The 16,762-nt window shown below is 62.9% G+C and overlaps 2 protein-coding genes and 1 long non-coding RNA gene across 6 annotated transcripts; 2 read left to right on the forward strand and 1 right to left on the reverse strand.

Annotated features, from left to right (window-relative positions):
• The first annotated feature begins 3 nt into the window (after positions 1-3).
• Positions 4-11,142, forward strand: DMPK (DM1 protein kinase). 4 transcript variants are annotated; one of them, XM_060288313.1, is made up of 16 exons: positions 4-1,365; positions 3,026-3,082; positions 3,532-3,625; positions 3,894-3,977; positions 4,069-4,164; positions 4,714-4,862; positions 5,018-5,111; positions 5,398-5,604; positions 5,686-5,949; positions 6,665-6,753; positions 8,061-8,169; positions 8,918-9,075; positions 9,166-9,263; positions 9,448-9,494; positions 9,808-9,893; positions 10,231-11,142. In XM_060288313.1, exons 1-16 carry the CDS (start codon positions 1,187-1,189, stop codon positions 10,388-10,390), a joined length of 1,971 nt encoding a protein of 656 aa, XP_060144296.1. In that variant the 5' UTR covers positions 4-1,186; the 3' UTR covers positions 10,391-11,142. The 4 variants fall into 4 exon arrangements, with proteins under 4 accessions (XP_060144296.1, XP_030729720.1, XP_030729718.1 ...); XM_030873860.3 differs by lacking the exon at positions 3,026-3,082 and having other exon boundaries at positions 3,534-3,625; positions 9,804-9,893; positions 10,231-11,141; XM_030873858.3 differs by lacking the exon at positions 3,026-3,082 and having other exon boundaries at positions 3,534-3,625; positions 10,231-11,141.
• Positions 7,121-11,731, reverse strand: LOC138842458 (uncharacterized). Its single transcript, XR_011377016.1, has 4 exons — positions 10,850-11,731; positions 9,949-10,685; positions 9,155-9,220; positions 7,121-8,272 (listed from the first exon to the last, which is right to left on the reverse strand). It is a non-coding gene; the product is annotated as an uncharacterized lncRNA (long non-coding RNA).
• A 266-nt stretch (positions 11,732-11,997) lies between these two features.
• Positions 11,998-16,159, forward strand: SIX5 (SIX homeobox 5). Its single transcript, XM_030873853.2, has 3 exons — positions 11,998-12,834; positions 13,815-14,617; positions 14,893-16,159. The coding sequence occupies exons 1-3, from the start codon at positions 12,035-12,037 to the stop codon at positions 15,489-15,491; spliced, it is 2,202 nt and encodes a 733-aa protein (XP_030729713.1). The 5' UTR covers positions 11,998-12,034; the 3' UTR covers positions 15,492-16,159.
• The last annotated feature ends 603 nt before the right edge of the window (positions 16,160-16,762 follow it).

Below are 16,762 nucleotides of genomic sequence, written 5' to 3' on the forward strand. Positions count from 1 at the left end.
AGGAGGGATGTGCCTGAGGCACACAGCTGGTGGATCTGCCGCTGGCCAGCCCCGGGCAGGGCCCTTCAGACAGAGGAGAGTATCCCTCGCCCCACTCCAAACTCTCGGAGGGAAGAGAGCCACCAGGACCCCCTCTTCAGAGTCTTCAGTGGGAGTTTTAAAAGTTGTTTCAAAGTGTCCAGATATTATAGGGGCCCCCGCCAGGCAGCTCCCGAGATGCCCAGAGTGAGCTGCCACGGCATAGGCCCTGGCCTTCTGCTGCCTCAGGCCTGGCTTGGCCGGGCCCAGGCATCCAGGACCAATTAGAGACCATGGTTTCCTCTGGGAGAACTGTCCACCCTGGAAAGAACAGCGAAAATCCCTCCTGGCTGGCTCTCTGGAGCCACAGGGAGTGGTGTCTTCCCGCTCTAGCCTCCACCCCCCGAAATGTTTCTGTTTCTAATCCTAGCCTGGGCAGGAATGTGGCTGCACTGCCAGGGTCCAAGGAGCTATTTTGGGGGCTCCTTTGCCTCCCCCAGGCTTTGGCCAGTGGGTCACCCCTGATCCTGGCTCCTGAGGGCCTCCCTTCCCGATTCTCTCACCACCCCTTCGCCATCTCCTGCCAAAAACAAGTCAGTGTAAAGCAGAGGGCCTGAGGGCTAAATTTAAACCATCCCAAAGTCTGCCTCCTTGGCTGAGTCACCCGCAAAGCTGCCCTGGCCTCCCGCCCCCCTTCCCAGGCCTCACCCCTTTTTCTCCCCCCCTCCCAACTCGAGAGCTTGGGAGGGGTGTTACCAAATCACTGTGAACCTCAATTGGTCCCTCTGGGGAATGGGAGGGCTCATCTTTGGCGTCTGTCATACCTGTAGCGTTCCTCTGTGCTTTGCCTTTTCAGTGGTGGGGTAGTTTGAGGGTAGAGATTCTCCACCACCCCTCATCTCACACTGAAGCGTTCCGAGGGGCCCTGGAAAGAGCAACTTGGGGGGGCCTGGCTTGTGAGGGGTTAAGGCTGGGAGGCTGGAGGGGGCCGGACCGAGGGGTGGGGAGAAGGGGAGGAGGCCTTAGCAGCCAGCAGAGAGAAGTGGCCAGAGAGGCCCAGGGGACAGCCAGGGACAGGCAGACATGCAGCCAGGGCCCCAGGGCCTGGACAGGGCCCTCCAGGCCCCGTGACGGGAGGACCCCGAGCCCCTGGCCCGGGGAGGGGGCCATGGTGCTGCCTGCCCGACATGTCAGCCGAAGTGCGGCTGAGGCGGCTTCAGCAGCTGGTGCTGGACCCCAGCTTCCTGGGGCTGGAGCCCCTGCTCGACCTTCTCCTGGGCGTCCACCAAGAGCTGGGCGCGTCCGACCTGGCCCAGGACAAGTATGTGGCCGACTTCTTGGAGTGGGGTGAGTGCCTACCTACCTGCATGGCGCCCCACAGATTCGGGGGTGGGGGCAGGGCAGAGGGGGGAGGTGGGTGTGGGCTGGGTGTTGGGGGCAGGACGGACACGGGGAAAACCTCCCATTCAGGGGCCCAGAACTTGGGGCTGGGTCTTGGGGCGACATATTCCTACCCCTGTGCCACCTGGCAGGGCAGAGTGAGATGAGCAGAGGCCAGGGCAGCCATGACTCAGAATCATGACTTGGGAGCCATGGTAAGCCGGGTTGGGCACAGCCTCTCATGGTCCCCTTGCACCCCATTCCCGAGTCTAGGCCTAGGGACGTGCTGGGGAGCCCTGTCTTCTAGGACCCCTCCCCACCAAAATGGGCCCTGTGGCCCTCCACCCTGGTTCCCCAGATCGCAGGGGCAAGCGGAAGGGATAGCACAGGGCAGCTGCCAGGGGCGCGGCCGACGGGCAGGTGTTCGGCGCCAGCCTCTCCAGCTGCTCCAACAGGTGCCCAGGCACTGGGAGGGCGCGGTGACTCAGGCAGGCCCGGGGAGAACCAGCTCTGCACACAGGCCCCACCAAGCACCCCCTCCACTCCCTGGTTGGAGGAGGAAGAATTAGGATTCTTCTGAGTGGGCCCACTTTCTCTGTAGGTTCCTCCTCCACCCAAAGTCCCTTTTGGCCAAGTCTTCCCCTGGAGACAGGTCCAGAGGGAAGATGCTTCATCTTCAGCCTCAGCCTCCTGCCTTGTCTGCCCCACTCCCTCCTGGCCCAGGCTCAGGCTCACTTGGGTTTCTGCCTCTCTAACATCTGCCATTCTGTCCCTCCACTGGTCTGTCCCTCAGTGGCTTGCTCTTGGTCCTTAGGCTCTGTGTGTCCCTGTCCCCGTCCCTGTTTCCTGTCTCTCTGCCTTCTCCCGCTCCCTCTTTTCTTGTGTCCATCTCTTTCTGACCCAGGCCCTGCTTCTCTCTCCCCATTTTGCAGATGCGAAGGTGGAGGCCAAGGGCTAGACCACTTGGCCTCTGGGAGAACCTTCTCCCCACATCCCCCCAGCCCTTAGTAACTCTCTCAGCTCCTCTTTTGCAGAGGATGAACTGAGACCTGAGGTGGGGGCAGCTCTCCTGTAAGGAGCACTCCTTTTGTGGCCCGAGCAGCATCCTGCGGCCCCTCCCCTGCCAGGCCGCTGGGGCGGGGGAGGGGGCCTGGGTTCCCGCTGCCTTAAAAGGGCTCAGTGTCTTGGCTCTCTCCTCCCTCCCCCATCCTGGGCCCTGGCTGCTGCTTCCCTGCTGGCCCACTCTTCCTGAACCCCGAACCCTCTCCATAACCCACTGTATCTTCCCTCATTCCTAGTTGCACCCATTGCTCTCTCCCTCCTGCCTCAGAAGCTCCCAGCTTCTTCCACCTCCGGGAGTCCAGGCTTCCCTCTCCCCCTGCCTCCACTCTCCACCTTCCCCCTCCCAAACTGCTCTCTGTAACATTGCTAGCTGTAGGACCTTGGGCAGAGGACTTCACCTGTCTGAGCCTTGGTTCTTCATCTGTAGATAAGGGGTAACAGTAAAACCTCCTCCTGGAGTTGAGAGCGTAGAGATAGCACACTTGACTGTGCCTGCAGCCCTGGAGCCGGGATGCGGATCCCCGCTGGCTTTGTCTCCCTCTCCCGTTGCTTCTCCTGGTCCTAGCCCTAAACTCAGGGTTTCCCAGAGTGTGGTCCAAGAGCCACCAGTATCTGAGCCTAGGATTAAACTGCAGGCTCTGGGCCATGACCCAAAACAGACTGAATGAGAGCCCTGGGGGTGGGCGGGGTCACCGGGAGTAGGGGCCCGGAAGCCCAGGGAGCTCTAAGAACTGGGCCTATTTCTTCTTCCTCTGTTCTTCAGGGCCTCCCTTCGGCAGACTTGTTACCTCACCCTGTCCATCCTGCACCCCCTAGAGCCCTCTGGCCCAGTGTCCTGTCCCAGAAAGGGATTCCCAGGCATCCCACTTTTCTCTGTACAAGAGCAGTTTTGGGTCCCCAAAGCCTCACATAATGTTTATGTAAAGTCCTTTAGGAGGCCGACTAGTGCTAAGGGGAGGGGCACGGGCAGGGGAGACTCAGCGACAGAAGGTGGGACTGTCTCTCCTCGTCTCCAGTGTCAGTCCCTCGGATTCTCGGTTCTTATCCCCGCCCCTTCGCCCCCTCCCCCCCAGTGGAGCCCATCGCGGAGAGGCTTAAGGAGGCCCGACTGCAGAGGGATGACTTCGAGATTCTGAAGGTGATCGGACGCGGGGCGTTCAGCGAGGTGAGCCTGGAGCAGCGGAGGCAGCTCAGTGGGGTTAGAGACCTGACATTTCCTGCAGTGGGCGGGATGTTGGAGTTCCGGAAGTGGGGCCTTAGAAATTGATGAATGACTGAGTTTAGACCCTAAGGCGGGGCTTGAGGCCAATGGGCGTGGCTTTGCCGAGTGGGGGCGGGGCCAAGTCTGGCCCGGGTTAAGGGTGGAATCCAATCTGGGGGAGGCCTGGTGTTTCCCCGCCACCTCCGCTCTATTACCCTGTTTGGGCTTTCAGGTGGCGGTGGTGAAGATGAAGCAGACGGGCCAGGTGTACGCCATGAAGATCATGAATAAGTGGGACATGCTGAAGAGAGGCGAGGTGACGGCCGGGCTGGGTGTGCAGGGTGCTGAGGACCCCCCCTTCCGTCCTCCCACCCCCGTCCGCTTCAGCTCCTCCGGGTGCCCCGCAGGTGTCGTGCTTCCGCGAAGAGAGGGATGTGTTGGTGAACGGGGACCAGCGCTGGATCACGCAGCTGCACTTCGCCTTCCAGGACGAAAACTACCTGGTGAGCCCCAGGCCGGGCGACTAGAGAGGCGGACCCCCACCCCTGAGGCTGTCAGTTATCGAGGTGTGGGCAGGCAGAGGAAGTTCTAGGATCAGGGAGCTGCCTCGAAATACATGCGGCAGTCCCTGGGTGTGGTAGGAGCTGGCCTTCCTTTCCCGGGATGGGAGATGTCCCTTACTGCCTTTTTCCCCGGGTTGATTCCGGGGGGCACTACCTGGAATGATATAGTCTCTAGAGTCTATGTGGGAGCCACTGGGCAGGGGGTATCTGGGCTCCATACCCTGGATAATCGGGAGGTCTCTGAGTTCTCTTTTTCCTGACTCTCTTGGTCGGGGGTGGGAGAAGTGAATCTCTGTCCAGTGACATCGTGGGGGAACGATGATTGGGGGTGGGCGTGTCTCTGATTTGGCCTGGGAGATCTCTTGGGGCTGGGGCTGGGGCTGCGGAGTCTCTGCCCAGGGATGGGGCGTCTCTGGGAGTCTTTGTCCCGGGCTATCGGCCGTGGGCGCCCAGACGAGGTACCGACCCCCGTGACACGCCCCCTCCCAGTACCTGGTCATGGAGTACTACGTGGGCGGGGACCTGCTAACGCTGCTGAGCAAGTTTGGGGAGCGGATCCCGGCCGAGATGGCGCGCTTCTACCTGGCCGAGATTGTCATGGCCATAGACTCGGTGCACCGGCTGGGCTACGTGCACAGGTGGGCGCTGCAGGGGCTGAAGGCCGCGGGAATTGGAGAGAGTGGTCCTTAAGAGGGTGGGGCCCAGGCGGTGCTGCCTAGTGGGGTGGAGCCTGGTGAGATGGCAGGAGAGAGGCTCACTTATCCCTCTCCCTTCCCTTCTTCCCTCCGCGCAGGGACATCAAACCGGACAACATCCTGCTGGACCGCTGCGGCCACATCCGCTTGGCCGACTTTGGCTCCTGCCTCAAGTTGCGGGCGGATGGAACGGTGAGCGGTGCGCCGCTCTTGGGCAACTCGGACTACCAATGACGGGTCGGGAGCAGGAACCCGAGGTGCAGCGTGGGGGCGGGGCTGAGGCGTGCGGGCAGAGCCAGGGTGAGGGCAGGACTAGATTTGGAGGGGAAAGAAGGAGGTGACCCAGGCCGTAGCCTGCCTGTGGCTCAGGCTTAGAACAGGCAAAAGGAGGGACTAAGCTCTAGGGTAGTGTTAAGAGGGGGCGGAGCCAGAGCTAGGAGGGGCGGGGTCAAGCCTAGCTCGGATCCTCTTGGCTCAGGTGCGGTCACTGGTGGCTGTGGGCACCCCGGACTACTTGTCTCCCGAGATCCTGCAGGCCGTGGGCGGTGGGCCCGGGACTGGCAGCTACGGGCCCGAGTGTGACTGGTGGGCGCTGGGCGTGCTCGCCTATGAAATGTTCTATGGGCAGACGCCCTTCTACGCCGACTCCACGGCTGAGACCTACGGCAAGATCGTGCACTACAAGGTGAGCACAGCCCGGGGAGCCCCTGACCTCTCTGCACATGCTCCCAGGTAACATCCCCTCTTTTCCCCTCCTTCTGAGCAGGAGCACCTGTCTCTACCGCTGGCAGACGCAGGAGTCCCCGACGAGGTTCGCGATCTCATCCAGCAGCTGCTGTGTCCCCCCGAGATGCGCCTGGGCCGGAATGGAGCAGGCGATTTCCAGAAGCATCCTTTCTTCTTTGGCCTTGACTGGGACAGCCTCCGAGACAGCGCGCCCCCCTTTACGCCGGATTTCGAGGGTGCCACAGACACATGCAACTTCGATGTGGTGGAAGACGGGCTCACTGCCATGGTGAGCGGGGGAGGGGTAGGTACCTGCGATCGATCCCTGGTCTGCAGAGGGTACCCCCGCATCCGACCGCCGTAACACTGAGGTTAGGAGAGTACCCTCCTCCTGGGGTCCTGAAATCATTCCTTCCCCAGAAACACCTGCTCTGTTTGGCCCCAGGGCTGGGAACCCAGCAGTGACCTAGACTCACAGTCCAGTGGAGGACACGGACTTGTCCCCAGACAATGATGCCCCAGAGAGATCAGGGCTGAGATGGGGGTGGGGGGTGCAGGGGGGCGGGCCTCCTGACCCAGCATGAAAGGTCCTGGAGGGCTTCCTGGAGGAGGGGGCTATCTGAGCTGAGACCTGGAAGGATGAGAGGTGAGAAAGCACCATAGAGGACTCTCCCTTGCTTAGGCCATCTCTCTCTCAGCTGTCGTATGAGCTATCCCGTGCTTGTTCAGCCTGACTGCCTTTGTGCGGGGCACAGCGGGGGACACACATGGACCAAGTCAGCCCTGGTCCCTGCCCTCATCTACTTACAGTCTGGAGAAGTATATAATTATACTGTGGCAAGTGCCCTGAGGGAAGCAGCAGGATGTAATGAAAGAAAATGACGCAGGGTCCACTTTAGATAGACCCCAGGCTGGGGTGGGGGGGTGGCAGGGCACTTAAGCCAAGACTGGGAAGGGGTGAGTGAGGGGCCATCCCTGACTGCCGCTGGTCACCTCACATCTGTGTTTCTCTCCTATAGGAGACGCTGTCGGATATGCAGGAAGGCACGCCACTGGGGGTCCACCTGCCTTTCGTGGGCTACTCCTCCTATTCCTGCATGGCCCTTGGGTAAGTGCTACCCTGTGCAGCTTGAGAGGAGTGGACGGGGGTGGGGTGGGGGTGGGGGGGTCCTGCCTCCAGAGGCCCCAGGAGGCTGCTCGGGGTTATCACATCCTGGCCCGTTGGTGCCCAGGAGAATTGCAGGGTCAGTCTCGGAACCTTATTGTCTTGGGACTAAGGGCTTTTAGAAGCCCAGAATTGTAGGACGTTAAATTCTCGGACCACAAGTACTTTGAAATTTAGATTCAAATGTAAAACCTCAGAGTCACAGGCTCAGCCTTCCGGAATCTTCTGACCTTCCACTTTTAGATTTCTAGTATACAGTCATGGGACCTCAAAATCTTAGAGAATAAGAAGTTTAGAATTGTTACGTCAATCTTAAAAGAACAGGGACTCACTGAATTACATAACCACAAAGCCTTCTTAAAACATTGATTCTGAAAATAATACATTGCTTATCACAAGTATATTAGAAAGCAGGGATGAGAAAAAGGAAGGCCGCCAGCAGCGGCCTTGTGTGTCCCTGGCTCACAGCACACGTACTTACCAGCTGCGAGAACATGCTGTATTCTGATCTGTTTTGTTATTGGACAATGTACCGCAAGTGCCATTTCTTGAACAAACTATAACACAATCCTGACCCGCTGGGGAGTGTTCTCCTTACTGGGCGGGTCAGGACTCAGCTAATCCGCCTCTGCCATGACCCAGGCTGGATGAACAGCCGCAGGTTGATCTTGGCGCTTGTCGAGCGTCATTGGGTCCTTGAGACATATTTCTACAAGAGGGACTGCTGGGTTGGAGGGGACATCACTTTTACTGCAATTTCATATTCCTTGGGAGGGTCTGTCTTCCTCCCAGCACCTGGGTCTGGGGGTGGGAGGGGTGGCTGCTGTCTAGAGTCAGGCTTGGGGTCCAACACCCAGTCTGAAGACCACCCCTTTGGAGGTGGCCAGAGCTGGGAGTGTCTCCCTCACTTCCTGAGGCCCTTAGGAGAGGAGCCTGTAAAGCGCACATGGAGACGGAGATGGGCAGATCCTAGAACATGGGTTTCCTGACCCCAGGTTCCCAAGGAAGGTGCAGAGGCCAGCTTCCAGGGGCCTGAGGCCATGCCAGGCGCAGGCCTTTTCCTAACAAGAGGAGGACCTGTCTCACCAGCCTGGCCATTTATTCCCTTCACTCTGCCCCTCCCCCTCCTCAAGCCTGGAGCCTTCAGGTCTGGCTGCCCCAGGGCACAGGCTAGGGAGTCCTGGCTGTAAACGCAGAGGATCCGGGCGTGAGGCCGGCTCTTCCTCCCCTCGCCCTCTTCCTCTCCCCAGGGATGATGAGATCCCGGGCTCCACGCCCATGGAACTGGAGGCCGAGGCGCTGCCTGAGCCATTGCAAGAGCCCAGCCTGGAACCCACGGTGCCCCCACCAGAGGAAGCGGTGAGTCTTTAGAGGAGAGGGTCAATGAGGGACGAATAGAGAGAAAAGCGGAGGCCTTCAGGGAGAGTGTGCGCCATGGAGTGCTAGGCCCTCTGGGAGGTTCCTTGACAGAAAGAGATGGAAAACAAAGTAGAGACAAGGTTACTTCAGTCAGAAATGATCCCCACAGAGAAATGAAAACAGGTCAGTGAGTGTGCATGGAGGGGAACTCTGGGGAGGGGAAGCCCTGGAGAAGCAGGAGGACCACCCATTTGTCAGCAAAGAGAAGGGTAAGGGCTCTGAGGTGAGAACCAGCTGGTGTCCTCTGAAACATGCAAGGAGGGTAGTAAGGCTGCGCTGTTCCAGGAGGAAGGAGGGTGAGGAGTGAGGAGCGGGGAGGCTGGAGAGGCCAGCAGACGCACACCAGACAGGGCCTTTAGTTTTCATGTGGTGGGCCTCCTCCTGAGGGCACTGAGGGGCCGGAGAGATTCTCCAGGGGAGGGACATGGTCAAGCTGCGTAGTGTTACAGGAACAGCCCTTTGGTGTGGAAGGTGGATGGGAGGAGACCAGATTAAAGGCTGGAGATGAGGGCTGGGCTGGGTTAGGGAAGGAGGGGGCTTGGATCACTGCAGGAGCTGTGGGGATTCCAGAAAGATCTCGGGGGTGCAGGAATAGAGGTCAAAGGAGGATCCCAGGCCTGGAACCTATGCCTAAGTCTCGAATGCTCCAGGAGCCACAGGCAGCCCTAAGCCCGGTTCCCATACCCAGGCTGAAGCGGCAGTTCCGGAGGCCATTCCGGAGGCGGTGGCAGAGGCCCGGGTGACGCTGCGGGAACTCCAGGAGGCCCTGGAGGAGGAGGTGCTCACCCGACAGAGCCTGAGCCAGGAGCTGGAGGCCATCCGAACGGCCAACCAGAACTTCGCCAGGTCAGGGTCGGGAGTCGGGGACAGTCACTACCTTTAGCAGCCTCTCTAGCCGAAATCCCGAAGGGCTCATGGTCCTTACCTCCCCTGCAGCCAACTCCGCGAGGCCGAGGCCCGTAACCGAGACCTGGAGGCGCACGTCCGGCAGCTGCAGGAGCGGATGGAGTTGCTTCAGGCCGGGGGAGCCGCAGGCGAGTCCCTCATCCACCACCTTTCCTGAGGCGCCGGCGGGGGTGGGGGGGGGGTGGGCGGGGAGGTGGGCCCGCGGCGTGTGTATACACCTGGGGGAGGGTGAGGGGCCCAGGCTGGGGCACGCCGCGCCACCGCCCTTCTCCGTCCCTCCACGCGCCCTATGCCTCTCTCTTCTCCTTCCAGCTGTCACGGGGGTCCCCAGTCCCCGGGCCACGGATCCACCTTCCCATGTAAGACCCCTCTTTTTCCCCTGCGTCAAGCCTGCTGCCCCCTTTGCAGACTCTGTCCCCATCTCCCCGTACCCCTGTCCAGACTTAGAGGCTCACCCCTACCTCTTTGAGGTTCCAGTCAGCAGACACCCTCCATTCATGCCCAAATCTACCAGATCTCCCTCGGTTCAGGCCTCTCCCCAAATCCCATCCAGGATCTCCCTAGATGACCTCCCCGACCTCGACTCCCCTCTCTGTCTCTTGCACCCCGCCGAGGGCGGCCGTGCCGAGCTGGGCTCGGATCGGGTCACCTGTCCCTTCTCTCTCCAGCTAGATGGCCCCCCGGCCGTGGCTCTGGGCCAGTGCCCGCTGGTGGGGCCAGGCCCCATGCACCGCCGCCACCTGCTGCTCCCTGCCAGGGTACGTCCGGCTGCTCACGCCCGCCCGTCGCGCGCCCCCGCCCAGCTCCACGTACCCCAAGCCGCCTCTGCTTAGCTGCGCCTCTGCGGGGTGGGGCCCGCGGCGGGGAGGGAGGATACTCGGGCAGCCAATCAACACAGGCTTCTAGGAGGCAGCCAATGAGGAGTTGGGACAAGACTTAGGCTTGCGAGCCGACCAATCACAGATACTCGCGCTGTGAGGGGGCGGGGCAGGTGCAGGGAGTGTGTGGACCCTCTTATGGGCGTAGGCGGGGCTGGCCCCAGGAGCCAATCAGAGGCCCGCGTCGCCAGTGCTGACCCCCGCCCTCTCCCCGCAGGTCCCTAGGCCTGGCCTATCGGAGGCGCGTTCCTTGCTCCTGTTCGCCTCTGCTCTGGCTGGTGCCGCCGCCCTGGGCTGCATTGGGTTGGTGGCCTGCGCCGGCTATCTTGCCACAGTCTGACCCCGCCCGGGAGCCGCCTTCGCCGCCTGAACCCTAGAACCCGAGCCTGTCCTCCACTTGGGCTCCGCTGGAGGGTTTGGTGACCCAGGCACGGCCCAGAAGCCACTCCCACCGCCCCCCAGTTCACAGCACTCCGAGCGTGGGTTTGCGCCCCAGCTCCAGCCCTGTGATCCGGGCCCGCCCCCTGGCGGCCGGGGAGGGAGGAGCCGGGGCCGCGGCTCCAGGGAGGCTTGTAGCCGGGAATGCTGCTGCTGCTGCTGCTGGGGGGATCGCGGACCTCTTCCTTTCTCCGGCCTAGCTGAGGCATCCGACGTGGATGGGCAAGCTGCGACCTAGAGAAGGCAGCAGGGCCAGGGCTCGGCATCTGTCTTTCACCCTCCAGGCACCCCCACCCACATCGGCTTGCAAACCACAAATCCTCCTTGTGCATGAGGCCCTGCCCTCCCGGGAAGACTCTCTTGCCGCGGTGAACGTCTAGCGCGAGCTCCGCCTTTACCTTTTGACAGCCCCGCTTTTTTCGGGGACTCTCGCGCCCTCCTCACGTGCGCTGTTCTCGGAGCCACAGCCGGCTCCGCCCGCCTCGGCAGTATGGGTATTTATTGACCTTCCCTCCGACCCGCTGACAGGCTCCAGGATCCCAGCACCCTAATCCACATTTTGGATGCACTGAGACCCCGACATTCCTCGGTATTTATTGTCTTTCCCCACCTAGGACCCCACCCCCGATCCTCGCGAATAAAAGGCCCTCTCGTCTGCCCAAAATTCTGAAATTCCTTCGTGTCCGCTGTTTGCTTTGAGGGCAGGAGGCTTTTCAGTGGGCCAATAGGAAGGCGAGTGGAGGTGGCCAATGGCCTGGCAGCAAGCTAGCGGGAGGCGAAGCGGACGTATCAGGGGTGGGGGTGGGATGCGGGGCGTGGCTTCGACATCCGGCCAATAGGAGAAGAAGAGCGGGCCACCAGGAGGCACCGCCTCTTGTCCAGCTGTGGCCCAGCTGTGCCATCAGGCCGCGGTGAAGGGGGGGCTGGGCTGGCAGCTAGCGCAGCCATCCTCCTACCACTGCGCCTGCGCAGGCCACGCGCATCCGTTCCAGAGACGGACTTACGCTCAAGAAAAGTTGCTGCAAACTTTCTAGCCCGTTTCCCCCGCCCCTTCTCCCAGCCAGATCCGCCCCCCTGCGGAGCCGGGAATTCCGAGGGGCGGAGCGCGGGCCGAGATGGGGAGTGAGGGGGGCCTTCGGAGGACCCTGGAGACGGAGGCGTGCAGAAGCTCAGTCTCGGGGCGGAGGCGGCTTCGCGCCCTTAGCCCTCCCGGACGGCCTGTTGCCTTCTCCGTTGTCCCGATGGGGAAACTGAGGCCCTGAACCAGAGGCACACGCGGGGGGGAGGCAAAAAGCGCGGCCTGAGGCGAAGGGAAAACAAAGGGAGAATCACGGACAGACGGGGAGGGGGACGGGCACACACACACACACACACACACACACACACACACACTGGGACAGAGACCCTAATAGAGAACTGGGCCTGGCATCGGTGGTGAGGGGGGAGACGCGGGGTCGGCGGGAGAAGATCGGGAAGGGCGAAGTTGCGGGGGGGTGCGGGGAGGGGAGCCGGGCGGGGGAGGGGGCTGGGGAAAGCCCGAGGGAGGAGGAGAAGGAGGGAGGAACTTCCCAAAGTTGCAAAACATGGCTACCTTGCCTGCGGAGCCGAGCGCGGGGCCGGCGGCTGGGGGGGAGGCGGTGGCGGCGGCGGCGACCGAAGAGGAGGAGGAGGAAGCGCGCCAGCTTCTGCAGACTTTGCAGGCGGCCGAGGGTGAGGCAGCGGCGGCGGCCGGGGCCGGGGCGGGCGAAGCGGCGGTGAAAGTGGAGGGCCCGGGATCCCCGGGCGTACCCGGGTCGCCCCCCGAGGCCGCTGCCGATCCGCCCACGGGTCTCCGCTTCTCGCCGGAACAGGTGGCGTGCGTGTGCGAGGCGCTGCTACAGGCGGGCCACGCCGGCCGCTTGAGCCGTTTCCTGGGCGCACTGCCCCCGGCCGAGCGCCTACGTGGCAGCGATCCGGTGCTGCGCGCTCGGGCCCTGGTGGCCTTCCAGCGGGGCGAGTACGCCGAGCTCTACCGGCTGCTCGAGAGCCGCCCCTTCCCCGCCGCCCACCACGCGTTTCTGCAGGACCTCTACCTGCGCGCGCGCTACCACGAGGCCGAACGGGCCCGCGGCCGCGCGCTGGGCGCGGTGGACAAGTACCGTCTGCGCAAGAAGTTCCCGCTGCCCAAGACCATCTGGGACGGCGAAGAGACCGTCTACTGCTTCAAGGAGCGGTCCCGCGCCGCGCTCAAGGCCTGCTATCGCGGCAACCGCTACCCCACGCCGGACGAGAAGCGCCGCCTGGCCACGCTCACCGGCCTCTCGCTCACGCAGGTTAGCAACTGGTTCAAGAACCGACGACAGCGCGACCGGACCGGGGGCGGCGGCGGCGCGCCCTGCAAGAGGTGAGGAGACCCGGGCGGCGCCAGTCCCGCTTTCCCGGAGACGTGCCATCCACCAGCCCCCCCCCCATGCCTGTTGTCCTCGGACACCCCTCGCTCACACCCTCAGGCGCCAGCCGAGCGCGGGGAATCCGTGTGCATGGAACGGGCACGCGCCCCGGCTCTCCCAGACACCCGGACACCAATGCTCCTCTCGCGGAGGCCGGGAGACCGCCTCTCTCTGCTCCACTCAAGGCTCCGTCCCAGATCCCATCCGTGTCCGCGGCTAGACTCGGGGCGGCAGTGAGAAAATGAGGGGTTGCGGGAAAGGAGGAGGGGCCTTTGTCCTCCCCACCGGGCGTAGGGGCTTGTTCAGTCCCCTTCGCGGCCAGGCCCTCCCTGACCGTCGCTCGGTCTCACCTCCCCCCTTCCCGCCCCCCCCCTCAGGGCCCAAACAGCGTGGTCCGTCTTCTGTCTTTGTTGTGAAACGTGAACCTTCCCCAGCTCCGGTTTCCCTGTAACCCAAGCCCTTCTCCTCCCACCCTGCGCGTCGGCCTCCTACTCCTCAGACGCCCGGGGAGGAGGGGGTCGGGGGAGGGCACCGGGAACTGAGCGGGCGACTACCTCCTTACTCTCTCCAAAGCCACTCGGCTCCTTTCAGGCCGACTCAGGAGACTTCAGGCAGCCTGGTTGCTCAGCCTCCGGGGCCCTGAGGCCGAGGAGTTGGGAGAGGAGGGCCTCCTTCCCCCCAAAGCGGCAAGCTTGAGCCTTTAGTCAGTGGTATTGCAGAGGCTCCTCCCTGGGGCCCTTGGGTGGTCTCAGAGAGGAGGTTTCCTAACCCCCTGAAATGGTGCACAGGAACTTGGGCTGGGGAAAGGTGGGGAGGCAGTGGGCGGCTTGTGCTTCCTCCGAGCACTTTGCAGCCGGCTCCGTGCAGGAATCGGGCTGGCCAGCGGGGAAACGCAGCATTCGGGACCACAACTCACAATCCTTTCTCCGGCCAGCGAATCTGATGGGAACCCGACTACGGAGGACGAGTCCAGCCGCAGCCCTGAGGACCTGGAGAGGGGGGCGGCTCCAGTGGCGGCCGAGGCCCCCGCCCAGGGCTCCATATTCCTGGCCGGGGCCGCCCCTCCCGCGCCGTGCCCCGCCTCCTCCTCCATCCTGGTGAACGGGAGCTTCCTGGCCGCTGGCAGCTCTCCAGCGGTGCTCCTCAATGGGAGCCCCGTCATCATCAACAGCCTGGCCCTGGGCGAGGCCTCCAGCCTGGGCCCCCTGCTGCTCGGCGGGGGCGGGGGAGCCCCTGCACCGCAGCCCAGCCCCCAGGGGGCCAGCGAGGGCAAGACCTCCCTGGTCCTGGACCCTCAGACTGGGGAGGTTCGCCTGGAGGAGGCTCAGCCTGAAGCCCCTGAGACCAAGGGGGCCCAGGTGGCTGCTTCAGGGCCGCCTGGAGAGGAGGTCCCAGGGCCTCTGCCCCAAGTGGTGCCTGGGCCCCCGCCGGCTGCCACCTTTCCTCTGCCCCCAGGACCAGTGACTTCCGTGGCTGCTCCACAAGTGGTGCCACTTTCCCCACCCCCTGGCTACCCTGCTGGCCTGGGCCCCACCTCCCCACTGTTGAACCTGCCCCAGGTGGTGCCCACCTCCCAGGTGGTGACCTTGCCTCAGGCTGTGGGGCCACTGCAGCTGTTGGCAGCTGGGCCAGGCAGCCCCGTGAAGGTGGCAGCTGCCCCGGGCCCTGCCAACATGCACCTGATAAACTCTGGGGTGGGCGTGACTGCCCTGCAGCTGCCTTCGGCCACTGCCCCAGGTACCCCTTTCTGGTGGCTGGGCGGGGGGGACAGTTACCTCAGGGAGGGATGGCGCTGTCAGTGGGCTTCCTGGGGCAACGGTGGGGAGTGGGGAGCTCATCCCGGGTGGGTCCCAGACCCTCCCGTGCCAGGCAGTACCCTGAGGCTCGAGCCACGCAGACTTGGCCTCACCCTGACCCTGAAGGGGCTCCTTTTGCCTCTGGCTGATCTCCCTGCCTGCTCTCCAGCGGCGTACTCTTCACCTCTGCGCCTGGCCCTTCTCCTCTCCCCACAGGAAACTTCCTGCTGGCCAACCCCGTGTCTGGCAGCCCCATCGTGACAGGTGTGGCCGTGCAGCAGGGCAAGATCATCCTCACCGCCACCTTCCCCACCAGCATGCTGGTCTCCCAGGTCCTGTCGCCGGCCCCCAGCCTGGCCCTGCCCCTGAAGCCAGACGCGGCCATCTCAGTCCCCGAAGGAGCCCTCCCGGTGGCCCCCAGCCCCGCTCTGCCAGAGGCCCACGCCTTAGGCGCACTGTCTGCGCAGCCGCCCCCCGCCCCGGCCGCCGCCAGTCTGCCCTTCTCCCCAGACTCCTCCGGCCTCCTGCCCGGCTTCCAGGCGCCCCCGCCCGAGGGGCTCCTGCTGTCGCCTGCGGCGGTGCCCATCTGGCCAGCCGGGCTGGAACTGAGCGCCGGCACTGAGGGGCTGCTAGAGGCAGAGAAGGGGCTGGGGACGCAGGCCCCCCACACGGTGCTGAGGCTGCCGGACCCCGACCCCGAGGGGCTGCTCCTGGGGGCCACGGCGGGGGGCGAGGTTGACGAGGGGCTGGAAGTGGAGACCAAGGTCCTGACCCAGTTACAGTCGGTGCCTGTGGAAGAGCCCTTGGAACTGTGACCCGCCAGGCCCCGTGGCCTCCCGTGACAATGGTGCTCGAGGACAGCGGGGAGGAGGGAGCCTCTCAAACACGAAGACGGCTGCCATCCACACACACTACACCCTCCCCGCGGCCGCTCAACCTCTCCACGCCCTGGAGGCCCACTTCTGTCCGGGGCAACGTCCTCTGACGGGACGCCTCCTCTGTTACAGCCCTCTCCTTGCTCTGCCTCCTGATCTACATGGGGAGATTTGGGGCTCCTGACTCAGGGGCTCTGCCCCCCTCGACCTGGTACTAGCTGTGAGCTGAAAGCCCTGCCGAATGGCTGGATTTCCAACCCCCTTGAGCCCTCTCCCTATCACTCCCTGAAACACTATTAATAGCTCCACTGACATCCAGTGTTCCCAGAACTGCTCGGGAATCCGAGGGTGGAGGACGGGCAGTCCTGTGCCCGGAGACTGATGGACCCTCCCCGCCGGGCCCTTCCTGCCCACGAGGGATGTGGGTGTGCGGTCTGTGGGCCAGGGTCCTCCGTTAGCTCCTCCTGGACTAGAGCCCTCAGTAGCACGTCCAGCCCCAGACCAAAGATCCCTTGACCCTCGGGCCAACCCTGACCCCTGTGTCTAGTTTATATCCTAAATCTTTATTTTTCTAGGACATGTTATGCCTTCATTTCAATTAAAATAAAGTTAACAGACAACTAGAACCTCGGGGGGTGTGGGCTATCTTCCAACGGCTTTTGCGCAAGGAAAAGCTGAACCACAAAAGGCTCACCTTGAGACTCTGGCTTTCTGACCAGATGTTCTCGGGGGAACAGGGTTGGAGGTCAGATTTGTGGTGCTGCTTGGGAAGGTGCCTGCCGTGAGCAGAGCTGAGAAAGCAGGAGACCAGGGGCCCGGCCCTGTCTCTTGCTGGTAACAGTTTCCACTTTATTTAGTTAAAAACAATAAATAATCTATAAATAGAACTATAAATAGAACAGGGCCGGAGGCATAGAGTGAGGTACAACTGGGTGAAAGCATTTGATTCTGGGCTGGGCAAAGGACAGGCAGAGGGCAACTGCACCTCCTTGCATTTCATTGTTGGGGGTGGGGAGGGTCCTTCCTCCCCACCTGCGGCTCCTCTGATAGGCCAGGCCAGGCTTGAAAGGGGCTGTGAGACGCCTGCTACCCCGGGCGGGAGAAGTTCTGGCTGCCCCGTATCAAGGCAAACGCACAAAGCACTGGGGTCAATAAATAGCCGCCTCCCAACTTGGGGGTGCCTGACTGAGGGGCTCTGCACTAGCGGCGGC

This window comes from Globicephala melas, chromosome 19, assembly GCF_963455315.2.
Source record: "Globicephala melas chromosome 19, mGloMel1.2, whole genome shotgun sequence".
NCBI lineage: Eukaryota > Metazoa > Chordata > Mammalia > Artiodactyla > Delphinidae > Globicephala > Globicephala melas.